Raw genomic sequence first — 16,746 nt, forward strand, 5'->3', positions numbered from 1 at the left:
AGCAATCCATCTGCCCTTCCCTATACACAGCGCAGACAGTGGGCGTTCCATGACTGGGACTGGCTTTAAAAAATTGCGCATGCGTAGTATCTGGCGGCTAAACTTCGGAGCGGGCATATTTACTGCAGTGGTTCGCTGGTTTACGGTCCCCACGTTACTCCACCGGCTGAACACAGCGAATCCGTCACTGAAGTGAATATTCACGTCTAACCTTTCTTCTTGGGGTTCACGTTAGTTACCTTTAGGGCACATTGACCATAACAAAGATGGCGATTAACGCCTAAGCGCCGCCTTCCCGGCAGGCTGCGGGCTCGGAGTCGCCGCCTGACGTACGTGTGCAGTGGTTGGTTGGAGCGAGACGTTGGAAATTTTGAAAACTTGGCGGTTGAATCAGCGGGATCCTGCCGCACACGACGGGGAAAGGACTGAGCTCAGGCCGAGGGCACCGGAGCAGCTGGCGGGAAAACCAACCGAACGACAAGGGCAGCAAACGGACGAGGAAGGCACCGGAGGCGCGTGAGCAGGCTGCCGCCCCTCGGGTACGTGCTCAGCCGTTTCTGGCGGACTGTAGTGCTCCTCAGTGGGCTCTATGGACACGTCCGTACATGGGGGCTTTTTAAATCCTGTGCACTAGGAGCCCCTGTGTGGCCCCCGACCGTTACCTTGATGCAGCCATTTTACATCTGGAGGTCTGTATGTGGCTGATGTCAGGTGAGAAACCTCAGAAGAGCCTCCAACCATTGCTGGTGGTGTTCTTGTGGCATTCTGTGCCCACTCAGCACTGCCCACAGACTTGGTTATCCTTCAAGATCATGTAGACCCTTATATGCTGAACGTCTTGCCTTGGGCCAATAAGATCTGCCACCAGGTCAGTGCGACATGTCACCCAATTTAGAAATGTCTGACATTTTGGTTGAAAGACCATGGCCAAAGCTTCTAAGTACCACCCTGGCCCCCTGATTCCCCAGACATAGAGGGTCTCTCACCTGAAAACTGACATTAGTGATGTGTTATTGTCAGCTGACAGAACTATATTACTGCCGTCATTGAGAAAAGCGCACGTCTGTAACATGCTAATGTCAGCTGAACAGAACTATATTACTGCCATCTCACTGCCTGCCGCCGTCATTGAGAAAAGCGCACGTCTGTAATATGCTAATGTCAGCTGAACAGAACTATATTACTGCCATCTCACTGCCTGCCGCCGTCATTGAGAAAAGCGCACGTCTGTAATATGCTAATGAGCCCCTAGGGGCAGCCGCTAGGGCGGAACTCCATGCCGGAAAAGAATAACGCTAGTGTGAAAGTACCTGGAAAGTGTGGAAAACAATAGTGGAATTGTTTTTTTTTTTTTTTTTTTTCATTACCGCTCCCAAAAAAGTTAATAAGAATGACGACGTGTTCCCCAAAATGGTTTCACTAAAAGGTCAGTGGAAAATACACTGCTCAAAAAAAATAAAGGGAACACAAAAATAACACATCCTAGATCTGAGTTAATTAAATATTCTTCTGAAATACTTTGTTCTTTACATAGTTGAATGTGCTGACAACAAAATCACACAAAAATAGAAATCAAATTTTTCAACCCATGGAGGTCTGGATTTGGAGTCACCCTCAAAATTAAAGTGGAAAAACACACTACAGGCTGATCCAACTTTGATGTAATGTCCTTAAAACAAGTCAAAATGAGGCTCAGTAGTGTGTGTGGCCTCCACGTGCCTGTATGACCTCCCTACAATGCCTGTGCATGCTCCTGATGAGGTGGCGGACGGTCTCCTGAGGGATCTCCTCCCAGACCTGGACTAAAGCATCTGCCAACTCCTGGACAGTCTGTGGTGCAACGTGACGTTGGTGGATAGAGCGAGACATGATGTCCCAGATGTGCTCAATTGGATTCAGGTCTGGGGAACAGGCGGGCCAGTCCATAGCATCAATGCCTTCGTCTTGCAGGAACTGCTGACACACTCCAGCCACATGAGGTCTAGCATTGTCTTGCATTAGGAGGAACCCAGGGCCAACCGCACCAGCATATGGTCTCACAAGGGGTCTGAGGATCTCATCTCGGTACCTAATGGCAGTCAGGCTACCTCTGGCGAGCACATGGAGGGCTGTGCGGCCCTCCAAAGAAATGCCACCCCACACCATTACTGACCCAATCCAAAACGGTCATGCTGGCATTGCTGGAGGATGTTGCAGGCAGCAGAACGTTCTCCACGGTGTCTCCAGACTCAGTCACATCTGTCACATGTGCTCAGTGTGAACCTGCTTTCATCTGTGAAGAGCACAGGGCGCCAGTGGCGAATTTGCCAATCTTGGTGTTCTCTGGCAAATGCCAAACGTCCTGCATGGTGTTGGGCTGTAAGCACAACCCCCACCTGTGGACGTCGGGCCCTCATATCACCCTCATGGAGTCTGTTTCTGACCGTTTGAGCAGACACATGCACATTTCTGGCCTGCTGGAGGTCATTTTGCAGGGCTCTGGCAGTGCTCCTCCTGTTCCTCCTTGCACAAAGGCAGAGGTAGCGGTCCTGCTGCTGGGTTGTGTCCCTCCTACGGCCTCCTCCACGTCTCCTGATGTACTGGCCTGTCTCCTGGTAGCGCCTCCATGCTCTGGACACTACGCTGACAGACACAGCAAACCTTCTTGCCACAGCTCGCATTGATGTGCCATCCTGGATAAGCTGCACTACCTGAGCCACTTGGGTTGTAGACTCCGTCTCATGCTACCACTAGAGTGAAAGCACCGCCAGCATTCAAAAGTGACCAAAACATCAGCCAGGAAGCATAGGAACTGAGAAGTGGTCTGTGGTCACCACCTGCAGAACCACTCCTTTATTGGGGGTGTCTTGCTAATTGCCTATAATTTCCACCTGTTGTCTATCCCATTTGCACAACATCATGTGAAATTGATTGTCACTCAGTGCTGCTTCCTAAGTGGACAGTTTGATTTCACAGAAGTGTGATTGACTTGGAGTTACATTGTGTTGTTTAAGTGTTCCCTTTATTTTTTTGAGCAGTGTAGTTATGGCTGCCTGAATGTGACAATGCAAGAACACAAGAGAAATCCTGTGGCCTTAAAGTTGTTGTCCAGGATTTTGATGTTGATGGCCATTAATATCAGATTGGCGCGGTGAGGCACCCTGCACCTATACCGAGAACGGAGCAAGGATCGCTGTGGCTGGAGGACCCCAGATTTCCCGGGGTCCGTCCACCACCAATCGCTAATCCCCGCCTCTCCCATAGAAGGCCCATGTTCCCATTCATTTCTATGGGGCAGACTGCAATAGCAGAGCCAGCGCTTGGCTATTTTCGGCAGCCCCCATAGAAATGAATGGAGGGCGGCTGCGCAGTGCACTCTCCTTCACTTTCGCGGCCCCGTTCTCAATATAGGTGTGGGACCTGCACCTATAAGACAATGGGGACATATCCTAGCGATATGGCCCCATTGTCTGAGATGAGAAAACCCCTTTAAGTTGGAAAAAATAGAGCTGCAGAAAACCGCTGCTCAGTGATAGTGTGAACAAGGAGGCCCGAGGATTTCCATGACACTTTCTCTGTAGGCTCCTCTTCTGTTTCTGGCTTACAAATACTGATTAAAAGAATCCAGATTGTGTGAAAGTGGCCACAGACCGCGATGAGGCGCTTTCATCTGAACTCCAGTCTCGGGGTCCATTCACACGTCCGTTGTTTCTTTCCTGATCTGTTCCGTTTTTTGCGGAACAGATCTGGACCAGATCTGTACCCATTCATTTTCAATGGGTCCTGAAAAAAAATCGGACAGCTCAATGTCTGATTTTTTTTTTCAGGACCCATTGAAAATGAATGGGTACAGATCTGTTCCGCAAAAAACTGAACAGATCAGGAAAGAAACAACGGACGTGTGAATGGACCCTCAGTCCGTAGGTTTTATAGGGGTTTTCTGGGAATACAATCTTAATGAACCGTTCTCGGGATGGGTTATCTGCTGTGTGAAGTGACTGCGGCCCCCTATGACTCTGGACGTCATCGTTCTTCTGTACGGCATGACCGCATACGTACTTAACTCTTAACAGGACTTTGGCATAGAACACGCAGCGTTTCAAAAATGTATTTCTGCTTTTTTCTCATCTGAAATAAGACTGGCGAGCTTGTGAAGATTGTCAGGTGATCTATAACAAGATGGTGGGGTCTAAGAAGAAAATCCCTTTATTGTCCCTCAGTGGGAAAACTTTGGCATAACAGCAGCAATCACATTCACAACAGGAGCAAAAATAAGAGTAATTAGAAATGAATAAAATACAAGAAAAACATAACACAGAATTTACTTAAAAAATTCACTACTGGGTTTCTGGGAACAGTGGTGGTTCCAAATCCTGGGAGGAAGGACCTCCGATAACGCTTAGGGTGGTAACATGACCTGATAGGTTCCCATTTAAGTAAACCTCAGAAGGAACGTTTTTCTGCAGGTACTTTATAAACTATATATATATATATTTTTTTCTCCCTTTCAGGCTTGGTTGCAACATGGGAAAGGATGAGGGTATTCCAGTAAGAGTAGCTCTAAGGTGCCGTCCCTTGGTACAGAAGGAGTTTAATGAAGGCTGTAAGACATGTCTTACTTTTGTCCCTGGGGAACCTCAGGTAGGTCCATAACTTGTCTGTCCTCCTTGGGCCGTTCTTCTACATGCACATGCTGACCCTTTCTACTTTACAGGTGATTGTTGGGAATGAGAAATCATTCACATATGATTACGTGTTCGATCCGTCGGCAGAGCAGGAGGAGGTATATACCAGTGCTGTATCATCTCTTATTCAAGGCCTGTTTAAAGGTAAGTCTTATAGTGTGATAAGGGGTATTTCAGTCATAAACCACTTTCCCCTGACGACTGGTAGTAACTGCTAGACCGGTGGGGGTCTGACTAGTAGCCTCCAGCTCAAAGACTGCAGCTTAGAAAAGTTAAATAGAGCAGCAGTGGACCATGTTCCCTGCCTGTTGAAGGGCTTGTCTGGGTTCAGAGCTGAACCCAGACATACCCTTATTTTCACCCCAGCAGCATACTTGAGGCTAGCATCAGAACATCTCATGTTCCGATGCGCTCCCTTGCCCTGCGCAAAATCGTGCAGGGCAAGGCCTCTTTTGTTTATCATAACACACTGCCGGGCGGAAACTTTCGCCCGTCAGTGTGTTCGGTGACGTCACCGGCTCTAATGGGCGTGCTTTAGCACTACCCTAGCCGTTTTACTGTGGCACAACATGCTCTGTTGCTCAAGTCAGGGGGACTGCCTGGGTGAAAATGGAGGTATGTCTGGGTTCAGCGCTGAACCCGGACAACCCCGTTTAAAAGTCTAATGAAGATAGTCAAATGCTATGCTCGGCTGTCTTTGCCTACACCATAAATATTAAATGGAAAGACAAGGTGCATACTTACCTGTCCCTCCTTTAACAACTCCTAGCTGCTGTCTTGTGCCTGGGACAATGTGAGCCCAAGTTGTGGGTCCCGGCTGTTGGTCCCTCAGATCCAGCAGTCACCTATCCAGTAGATAAGTACTAATTGCTTATGACAAAATAGTCTTTTTAAGGCTACTTTCACACTAGCGTTCGGGGCTCTGCTTGTGAGCTCCGTTTGAAGGCTCTCACAAGCGGCCCCGAACGCATCTGTACTGCCCTAATGCATTCTGAGTGGAGGCGGATCCGCTCAGAATGCATCAGTTTGGCTCCGCTCCGCAGACGGACACCTGAACGCTGCTTGCAGCGTTCGGGTGTCCGCCTGGCCGTGCGGAGGCAAACGGATCCGTCCAGACTTACAATGTAAGTCAATGGGGACGGATCCGTTTGAAGTTGACACAGTATGGCTCAATTTTCAAACGGATCCGTCCCCCATTGACTTTCAATGTAAAGTCAAAACGGATCCGTTTGCATTATGAAAAAAAAAATAAAAAATTTTTTATTTTTTTTTTGTTCATGGTAATGCAAACGGATCCGTTCTGAACGGATCTAAGCGTTTGCATTTTAGGAGTGGATCCGTCTGTGCAGATACCAGACGGACCCGCTCTGAACGCAAGTGTGAAAGTAGCCTTAGAGGAGGCATCAGACAGTCTGTTTGAGGGACTGCATGTTTGGTTGCTAAATTCAGGGTCAGATCATGCCAGTGGAGACCAGGAAAGCCTAGGTTTTAGGGCTCATACACACGAACGTGTGCCGCCTGTGCCATGCACTGGGGACCGCAAATCCGTCTGTGATCCATCTGCACCACAGAAAAATAGAGCATGTTCTAATTATTTTGTGGTGCAGAGGCACGGACCAACATGCCTCAGAAGTGCTCTATAGTGCTTCCGTGGCTTTCAGCTCCGTATCTTCTGGATCGTGGACCCATTCGGTGCGCATTCCGGCAAGTGGTCGTATGTTGTAGACCTACTATTTGGGGGCCTCAATACGGGCACGGCCGGCACATGTTTGTCTGCGTGAGCCCTTACTCTGAGGAGGATGAGTCCTGTTTTAACCAGGAAATATACAGTGATGGAGTGGAAGTGCCACGTACATTGGTAAAATAAATTCTCAAATATTAAGCAACGGTATTCCAGTCCTAGATCACTTACCAAATAGCTGGCACATCTACCCGGCTGGTGAACCATTTCATCTTCAGTCACCGGTTGCTCGTCCAATGATTACCTTTTTGTAATGCTAATGGACAGTCTTGCACAAGGTTTTCGTAAATTTTCTCAGCCATTTTTGTCATGCATTTGACTTGATCCCAGAGGTATTGTTTGGTAGAACCGTAACTAAAAAGTCTTACTATCTCGGCAATATCTTTCTCGGTGCTCTGACATATTATACCTATATTAGTGGTGCGGTGCCCATCTCATCGCTGGATGGGTGGTGGGGATTGGGGTGGTTTATGTAGTATTAAAGGGAGTCTCACCTGAACTGACCATTATAGAACACTAACCCCATGATCTGCATTATAGTCCCCATATGTGAATGCAACTTACCGTATTGCTGTCCGTCGCTTATTTTCGCTAAAAAACACTTGTATTCAATATGTTAATTAGAAGTGTTTTTTAGCGAAAATAAGCGACGGACAGCTATACGGTAAGTAGCATTCACATATGGGGACTATAATGCAGATCATGGGGTTAGTGTTCTATAATGGTCAGTTCAGGCGAGACTCCCTTTAATATGTACTACAGATGAAGGGGTATTTCTCGGTATCATGTACTTTGTGTATCGAAAGTTGGATGTGAAATATGAAAATGTCCTGATAATTTTCTAAATGTCCAATGGGAATGTATGTATCCATTCATGTATTCTCTGATGGGCTGTTTTTTCTTCTCTATGTACTGTAGATTGGGGGAAAATGTAATAAAAATTATCTTTAAAAAAAAGTCTTCCCATCTGTATTGGCTTTTGTCAGGATATAATGCAACAGTTCTTGCTTATGGACAGACTGGATCTGGAAAGACCTTCTCAATGGGAGGAGCTTACACCCACGACCAAGAGAATGAACCAACTGTGGGGGTCATCCCAAGAGTGGTAAAAGCATTGTTTCGGGAAATTGAACAGCGAGCAGACTGGGAATTTCTTCTAAAAGTTTCTTACTTGGAGGTAAATGTACAAGCCAATGCTACGTTAGTGCCCGAATATGCACTACAGATCTTGTGGCTACATGAACGGAATCTGTGAGATCAAAATACATTTGCCAGAGAGGGGAAAATGGCATAAAAGACCCATTTATTCCCCTCATAAATTGCCTTTCCAGTGCCAGGGCTCCCTGCCAGCCTTTGTTTACTATGCTGCAGCAATGCCACGTGGGGTTAATCATATGGTCACCACAGCCGACTGCTGGTCTCATGGGTAGTTGGCTATGAAATTGCTGCAGCACAGCAAAGGCTGATGAAAAGCATCAGTCGTGGCACTGGAATGGCAGCGATTTAACAGGTAAGTAATGGGTCTTTCTCGTGCATGGCATTGGGGGACACAGCACCATGGGTATATGTCCAACTACCACTAGGAGGCGACACTAGACATAAAAAAGTGTTGGCTCCTCCCCGTTGGGCTATACCCTCTCCACAGACACTAGGCAGCTCAGTTTTGTTCTAGTGTCCATAGGAGGCAGACCTGACCTGCTTTTTTGTGCAGGTCATCCTGCTACTTTATTTTATTTTTTCTTTAATCATTTTTTCTTTCTCTGCAGGTTTCGGCCTGCGGCAGGGGTGGCTCCATCGTGTTCCACTTTAGTTGCCCCCCTGCGGGCGCGTACTCAGGTACCTGGCAGCCACCCAGTCCCCAAATCTGCTTCCGCAGTGGAATTCCGGCAGTCCCACGGTTCCCGTGTTGAGTCCGCCGAGGGGGTGGTTACTGCTGCGCCTGAAGACGTCTGAGGGTGAGTATGTTAGATTAGGGATCCCACCCTCCTTCCCACGCCTGGACGCGTTCCCCCCTCATGTTCCCTTCCCGGATACATGATACAGCTTTATTGCTGTGTGGGACAATGACTTGCCTCTGATAAGCTGCCTTGCCTCTGCTAGCTTGTGGGTTTTTTCTCTCAGCTGTATCCTGGCCCCTGGCCTTCCGTTGTTTCTCTCCCTGGGGGTCTCTTCCTCAGCTCTCTCCCCCACCTGGCCCCCGTTCGTCGCGGCAATTCTGGGGCACTATCGCGGTCGCGGCCGTTCGCTCCCGGCCGCGCTCCATTACTTTAGTCCCCGGCTTTTCGGGCCTACTAGGCCGCAACTCCCCGCCCACCTTTTCTCTTCCCGGGCTTTCTCACGTCTCCTCCCCTCCGTGGGGGGAGCCTGGGAGGGGCCTCTTCTGCCTGCCAAGCCGGCCCCAGGTTCTCTGCTCTCTCTCTGAGAGGCGGTTCTTTCTCCGGCTGTCGGCTCCTTCTTTCTGCGGTCGCCGACTCCTGCTATCTCCGGTCGCCTTCTTCTGCGCTCGGTGCGCTGCACAACTCCTGGGGTCCGGTAGGCAGCCTCTGGCTGATTGCTCCACAGGCCCCTTCCCTCTCTCCCCTCTCTATTGCTGCATTCTCCTGCAGCCCTGCCACCTGAATGAGGTTTCCTGCCTACTATATAGCTGCTGCAGCACCTCTTGGGAAATGTTGTTTCCGGGGTTAGATAGGTCAGCCCTGCTGCTCTATGGGGCCCTCCTCTCCCGGCCTCCGTATCGGATCGCCACGATTTTCGTGCGTCCGTTGTCTTACGGAGGTTTCCACGTGGTAGGGCCCCCTCCCGCGCGAATGGGCTCCCTCCATGGCGATCCTTCAGTCCCTGGCGGATTCGCTAGAGCGCTACCTACAAATTGCGGTCTCCTTCCCCCCCTGTGCCACGCGCACGCTAAGATACAGGGTCCCGCAAAGAGTAGCCCATGGACCACCCTTGGGTGGTCTCAACTAGCTTCCACCCCTCCCCGGCATCCTCGGGTCCCCCAGGACAGGCCGGAGGCTGGTGACGAAGCCTTCTCTGTCAGTTGCCTCTGGGGACACCTCTGCACCGATTCCCTCGGAACAGAGCATCAGGCGGTCTTCCACCATGCAGAATCCTCTGCGTGGTCAAGTCAAACGTGCATAGTGGTTCCTACCCTACCAGGTTTGGTGCCCCTCTAGTGGACTTTCAGATGGCGCCCTCCTGCCTGCACAGGTAATTACCGCATAGGTAAGGCAGCCGTCACCGTGCTTAGCAGCTGGGACACCTACGCGGTGTCTCTGGTATGTACACCCTCGTAGGCTGTGCACGACAGACCTTCCTGGCCCCTATCCAGGGGCTATGTTCTAGGCAAGCTGATAGTTCAGGCAAACGCCACTTGTAGGGTTGGCTCCCCTTCTCGGCCTCTAAGGGTTCTTTTGTAGTGCCTGTACCAGAGAATACAGGCCGGCCTTTATTCCGTGGCGATTACATCTGTCTGTTTTCAGCTGCCTTGTTACTTTCATAGGTAGAGTTCCTGCTGACTGGTTAGGTGTCCCATGCGGCACTATTTCCCCCTACCGGGCGAGATACACAGGCCGCCTTCAATTGCTGTAGCAATTGCACCTGTCTGTTTCCAGCCACCTTGCTCCCTTCATGGGTAGAGTCCCTACACTATCTCCTGATGCTGTATCCAGTATCCCTGGCGGGCTCTTTTGTTCCGTGCGGCACTATTTCTCCCTTTCCGGCGAGATATAGAGGCTACTCTGAATTGCTGTGCAATTGCCTCTGTTTGGTTTTAGTGGGCACCAGGCTACCACCTTGTGCCCTTCATTTTTATTTAACCTCTCTATCTCCAGGAGCTGTAGCCGTTGCTTCTGTTTGGCCTTATGGTGCGAGATATTGAGGCCACTTTGTAGTGCCGTTGCCACTGCAACCTCATCTAGAGTGCACCAAACAGCCATCTTACTCCCTTCTTAGGTGAGTTTCTGCACCGTCTCTGATGCTGCAGCCGTTACACCTGTCGGGCTCTAGGGTGTGCCATGCGGCCCTATTTCCCTCTATTTAGGTGAAATAGAGGGCATTCTTCAGTTGCCATTGCACTTACCTTGTTGTGGTGTGCACCTGTCATTCCTTGTGGTACCGTGTGGCCCTATTTTTCCCTTCCCGAGCGAAATATAAGTGCCATAGCTAACGTGGCAGCCGTTGCACTTCTCTGGTCCTAGGGTGCTCCATGTGGACCCATCGCTCTAATCTTAGACCTAGTACCTCGGCCATCTCCAGATGCTGTACCCATTGCACCGGTCTGGTCGTATCTCTACACTACACAGCCTCATTTCTACCTTACAGGTTGAGGACCTGTACCCTCCAAATGCGGTAGCATTCCTGGATGCTGTGGCTATGTTTCCACCCTCCTTAGTGTGCAACATGCAGCCACTTTACCTCGGTTTTCGGCGTGTATTTTTAGTGTCCCTGTCACCGTTCAACCCACGTGCTGGGCCCTATGGTGCAATCTGTGGCCCATACGGTTTCTGTATTACTGGGTGCTTCCTTCCCCGGGCACTAATCTGTGCTGCGGATGTTGGTTACTTCCCTTTTCGGCATCCTGGTTCAGCTCGAATATGGTAGCCATATCTGGCAGGGGTGGGCCAGCCCAACCTCCTCCTTGTCGGTCTATTTCTACTTCTGGTGTACCCGGTACATGACTGATCTGTTCTGATCTGGTGGGTGGTCCACATACAACCACGCTCCCTACACCATGGCCTGGTGGTTGTTGGTTTTTATGCTAAGGTTGCTATTGCCATCCTTATCAAATACTACTTTCGGCTGCACTCCGCGTTCCACATATTATAAAGGAGTATCCGCGTTTCCTGTTACAGGGCGGACCATTCCTCGTGGAGTACAGTGATCTCCACTGGATCTTCTCCTTGTTGGGATACGTAGCTTGCTGAGCTCCGGCCGCTGCGGTAGTTTTTCGGCCATCACTTGATGTCCTCCGCCACACGGAATCCTCCTGGGGTCAGCGACATTTCCTCGCTGGACGTCCTCCCTGATGAGTCAGGGACAGAACCACTGAGCGTCACACACCTGCCTGGTAGGTGAATTTTCTGCTGAATGCTCTGACATGGGACAGGGTTCCGTAGTTCCTTCTGGGTCCGGGTGTTCCCTTATTTCTATGCTTAGTTGTACTATCTAACAGAGGGCAGTCCTTTGGGACCTTGCTATTGTTGTCGCCCATCCGGTACTCTCTCCCCCTGGGAGCCTTCTGTATGTCGGTCGCAGCTGGTTTCTACATTTCGTGTAGTCACTCCCGCTTCTTTTATAGCGACTTCACCATTCCTTATGCATATGGGCGTCTGTTTTAGTGGTACAACCCAAGCCGCTGTATTTGCCCTCCCCGGGACAATGTATGCTGATTGCTAGCCACTATTCTTTGAATGGCTAGTTGTCCATGGCCAATTCCTTCCCATAGGGTGGTTCTTTTCATTTTTTTTTTTCTTGGATATTCTGGTTTTTGTTGTCCTCTGGTGGTTCAGTTCCTGGTTCCTTGTGAGCCCATTGCGGGTACTCCTTTCTGGAGTCCCTGTCACCGTTCATTTGATCACTCAGATTCTGTAGGATTATCGTTGTTTGGGAAGGGACCTGGGTTGATTGTTCCCCTTGCGGGTTCCAATAGCCTTTTGGACCTCATGGGATTCATGTCTGTCTTCCCATCCTCCCACTTCAAGTACCTGGTGTTGAGTGGTTTAGTGCTACGGTTTGCATTTCCACCTTATGGTATCCTTCGGGAGGGACCCCTCCTGTTTGTAGAGCCTTCCTCCTTAGACTTTTGGGAGTACTCTCCTTCTCCTCCCATGTCTCTCAGTCCAGTGTATCCCTGCTGAGATTTCCTTGCCCTGCATCTCCCTGATACTTCATTTGGCCGGAGTTTCTCCGGTCTTGCGCTTCTCAGCGATTATTTTATTTTCAGGGGCTCGTTCCTCGTCTCCTGGTTTTGGGATGCAGATCTTCTCTTATTTTTTTCTTTTTACCTGGCCTTTACTTCCTAACCCCTCCCTTTCCAAGGGTTGGCGGTTTTCCTTAGCGCCTTTGGGAGTTTTCTCTTCCAATAGGACGTTTATCTTCATCACCTGCTTCGCGGTGGGGGGGAGTCCTGCTCCCTTCATATGTGAGCCTTGCTATGGCTTCCCTCTCCCCAGTGTGCCCCTGCTGAGATTTCCTGGGCTTGCATCTGGTTCCCTTCTTCCCTGATAATGAGTTTCGCCAGAGTTTCTCCGGTCTTGCGCTTCTCAGCGATATTTTGTTTTCAGAGGCTCGTTCCTCGTCTCCTGGTTGGGGATGCAGGTCTTGTCTTTTCTCTTTTACTGGTTTTTACCTACAACCCCCTCCCCTTCCAGGGGTTGGCGGTTTCCCTTAGCGCCTTTAGGATCTTTTCCTTTCAATAGGGCGCTTAACTTTTTCACCTGCTTTGCGGTGAGAGGAGACCTGCTCCACTCACATGTGAGCCTTGCTATAGCTTCACTCTCTCGTTTGGCCTTCAGTGATTCCAATTTCCCTTGCTCCCCTGGCCCTTCAGGGGTTGACCTCAGGGTGTTTGTGCTTTCGACTGAGACAATTGGGATGTTGGGTAGATCCGATACGCGATGCTGTCCTACTTTCCCTCCAGCCTTCGGCTGAGCTGGGTTTTCCTTTGCCTTCTTCTTGCATTTGGGACCTTCTCCCAGGCATTTGTCCTGGGGTGCTGGCAGTCGTCACTGTGGCCTCCTTGGAGTTTCTCCCTTGTTATGAGGCTTCCTGCCTATTCCGTGCTTTTCTCCTGTTGGGTCACATGGTTCTCCCGCACCTGTATGCCCACAGGTGGCATGGTTGTTCTTCCCACCCTCGGGGACTGCTTTGGGACGTCCCATGGTGCTGTGTCCCCCAATGCCATGCACGAGAAAATTGGATTTTTTGTACTCACCGTAAAATCCTTTTCTCGTAGTAGGCATTGGGGGACACAGATCCCTCCCTATGTTGTTTTACTTCAGCTTCTCCGGGCTGGTCTCTTGATCTTTCCCGGTACGGGAGTTGTTGGTTCCTTGCCTTTCTTCTCTCTCCTACTGCTTTTGGTACAAACTGAGCTGCCTAGTGTCTGTGGAGAGGGTATAGCCCAACGGGGAGGAGCCAACACTTTTTTATGTCTAGTGTCGCCTCCTAGTGGTAGTTGGACATATACCCATGGTGCTGTGTCCCCCAATGCCTACTACGAGAAAAGGATTTTACGGTGAGTACAAAAAATCCAATTTTCTCGTGCATGGCATTGGGGGACACAGCACCACGGGTATATGTCCAACTACCACTAGGAGGCACTAGACACAAAAAGTGTTGGCTCCTCCCCGTTGGGCTATACCCTCTCCACAGGCACAAGGCTATTCAGTTTTTGTCTAGTGTCCGTAGGAGGCAGACCTGTCCTGCTTTTTTGCAGGTCCTGCTGTTTATTTTTTATTTTATTTTTTATTCTTTTTTTCTCTCTTCTGCAGGTCTCGGTGATCTCCACCGTTATACCTGCTGCAGGCTGGGGCTCCATCGTGTTCCACTTTAGTTGCCCCCCCTGCGGGCGCGTACTTCTGTACCATCGCCGGTCACCCAGTCCCCACAGACTGCATCCGCAGTGGCTTGCCGGCATTCCCACGGTTCCCGTGTTGAGTCTGCCGAAGGGGTGACCCTGCGGCGCCCGAAGACATCAGATGGTGAGTATAGTGAGTATATAGGAGACCTGCTCCCTTCTCCCCTGTCCCTGCCCCAGGGTTAGGTTCCCTCCTGTGGCCAGGGGGGTGGGATCCACCTTAGCTGGGGGTCCTGGGAAGCTTCCATCTTCCTCCACCTTTCTCTTCCCCCTTGGTTGGTTTTTTCTCTCCTCCCTGGCCACACAGTCCAGGCGTCGCTTCTTCTGGGCCTTCCCCGCTACTTTAGTCCCCGGTTTTTGCAGGGACTAGGCCTCATCTTCCATGGCCCGTTCCCGGCTCCCAGGTGCTCTGTTTGCCCTGTTCCGCCCACCCCCAGGCGTCGCTCCCCCCCCCCACCCTCCTCACCTAGTTTTGTGGGTCCGGAGGCCCCTCGGTCGGCCGCGATTCGTCCCGCCCCCCTCGCTCCATTCCCGGCCGCCTCATAAATCGAGGCCCCGGCTTTTGGGCCTGCTAGGCCGCGATCTTCCCGGCCCCTCCTCCTTGCTTCCCGGGCTTTTCAGACCCCGCCCGGCCCTCGGGAGGGGCTATCTCTCTCCTCCCTTTACTGGATCTAACGTGGGTTATCTATCCAGTGGATAGATCCTCAGTTTAGAAGAACTGCAGACCCCCTTTAGGTCATTGTACTGTGTGAAGGCAGCTAATGCTGTACATAGGGATCACTCAAGTCGTTCCCCCCCCCACCCCTCCTCAATTGCTTCATTTCTCCTGCAGCCTCTATAGCTGCTGCAGCACCTCTTTGGGGAACATGGCATCCGGGTCCAGATATGACAGCCTCTGCTGGCTGCTCTATGAGGGTCTCCTCTCCCAGCCTCTCCTCGGATCGCCACGTCTTTTCACGTGCGTCCGCTGTCTACGAAGGCTGCCATGCGGTCGGCCTGTCCCTGCTTGTGTGCAGTACCTCTTTCCAGACCCCATTGTGTCCCCTGACCAAATCCTTTTGTGTAGGTCCCTTCTGAATGGTCTCCCTCTTTGTCAAAGCCATGGGAACCTTGTCCGACTCTCCCAATCCCTGGCGGAGTCGCTGGACCGCTACCTATCCAATTGCGGCCACCTATGCCCTCCCAGGGTCCTCCCTGCAGATGAGGCATGCTCAGATACCGGGTCCGGCAAGGGGTAGCTCACAGTACAACCTCGGGTGGTCTCAACAGGATTCCACCCCTCCTCGGCATCCTCGGGTCCTCCCCAGGACAGGCCTGAGGCTGGTGACGAATCCTTTCCCGTCACCCCATCCGTTGCCTCGGGGGACACCTCTGCACCGATTCCCTCGGAACAGAGCATCAGGCGGTCTTCCTCCATACAGAAGCCTCTGGGAGGTCAAGACTAACGTGCACGGAGGAACCTCTCCTACCCAGGGTTGGTATCCCCTCTAGTGGATTTTCGGATGGCGCTCCCCTGACTGCACAGGTATTCAACCGCACAGGTAAGGCAGCCGTCCCCGTGTTTAGCATAATGAGTCACCTACTTGGTGTCTCTGGTACGTACGCCTTCTCCTTAACAGGGGGGTACCTGCACCACTGCCATAGGCTGTACCTGACAAGCCTTCCTGGTTCCCCTATACCAGGGGCTATGCTCTACACATTTGAGAGTGTTTCCACCGGGTCCCCATCCTGGTGCTGGTGTTCGCCACTCTACCTCATAACAGGCGGTCCCTGTTCTAGGCAAGCGCCTCCTGTAGGTTGGTAAGGAAAAGCAATTACATCTGGCTGTTTCCATCCGCCTTGCTCCTTTTCATAGGTAGAGTACCTACACCTACTCCAGATGCTGAAGCCATTACTCCTGGCTGGCTCTATGGTGTTCCATGCGGCACTATTTCTCCCTTCCGGGCGAGATACACAGGCCGCCTTCAATTGCCTTGGCAATTGCACCTGTCTGTTCCCAGCCACTTTGCTCCTTTCATAGGTAGAGTACCTACACCATCTCCTGATGCTGTAGCCGATACCTCTGGCTGGCTCTATGGTGTTCCATGCGGCACTATTTTTCCCTTCCGGGCGGGATATACAGGCCGCCTTCAATTGCCGTTGCAATTGCTCCTGTCTGTCCCCAGACTTTTTTGCTCCCTTTCATAGGTAGAGTACCTACACCATCTCCGATGCTGTAGCCAATACCCCTGGCGGGCTCTATTGTGTTCTATGCGGCAACATTTCTCCCTACGGGCGAGATATAGAGGCCACTTTCAATTGCCGTAGAATTGCCTCTGTCTGGTTCTAGTCGGCACCAAGCTTCCACCTTGGTCCCTTCATAGGTAGAGTACCTACACCATCTCCTGATGCTGTAGCTGTTGCTCCTGTGTGGCTTTATGGTGTACCATGTGGCATTTTCTCTCCCTTACCGGACGAGATATTGAGGCCTCCTCCAATTGCCGTGGTCATTGCACCTACCTCATCATAGTGTGCACCAAACGGCCATCTTACTCCCTTCATAGGTAGAGTTCCTGCACCGTCTCTGATGCTGCAGCCGTTACACCTGTCTGGCTCTATGGTGTACTATGCGGCCCTGTTTCCCTTTTTTTCAGGCGAAATAGAGGGCCTCCTTCAGTTGCCATTTCACCTACCTGATTGTAGTGTGCACCTGTCTTGTTCTTTGTGGTACCGTGCGGCCCTATTTTCCCCTTCCCGGGCGGAATATAGGTACCATTGCTAACGCG

At 51.0% G+C, this 16,746-nt stretch overlaps 1 protein-coding gene across 1 annotated transcript in view; it reads left to right on the forward strand.

Moving 5' to 3' along the window:
• The first annotated feature begins 235 nt into the window (after positions 1 to 235).
• The window catches only part of KIF4A (kinesin family member 4A), a 98,600-nt gene continuing 82,089 nt past the window's right edge, over positions 236 to 16,746 (forward strand). The window contains exons 1-4 of the mRNA XM_040405374.1: positions 236 to 539; positions 4,491 to 4,620; positions 4,694 to 4,808; positions 7,392 to 7,582. Coding sequence (XP_040261308.1) covers positions 4,504 to 4,620; positions 4,694 to 4,808; positions 7,392 to 7,582 — 423 coding nt within the window. The 5' untranslated portion in view covers positions 236 to 539; positions 4,491 to 4,503. The remainder of the gene's footprint in view (positions 540 to 4,490; positions 4,621 to 4,693; positions 4,809 to 7,391; positions 7,583 to 16,746) is intronic.

Source organism: Bufo bufo, chromosome 8 (assembly GCF_905171765.1).
Source record: "Bufo bufo chromosome 8, aBufBuf1.1, whole genome shotgun sequence".
Taxonomy (NCBI): domain Eukaryota; kingdom Metazoa; phylum Chordata; class Amphibia; order Anura; family Bufonidae; genus Bufo; species Bufo bufo.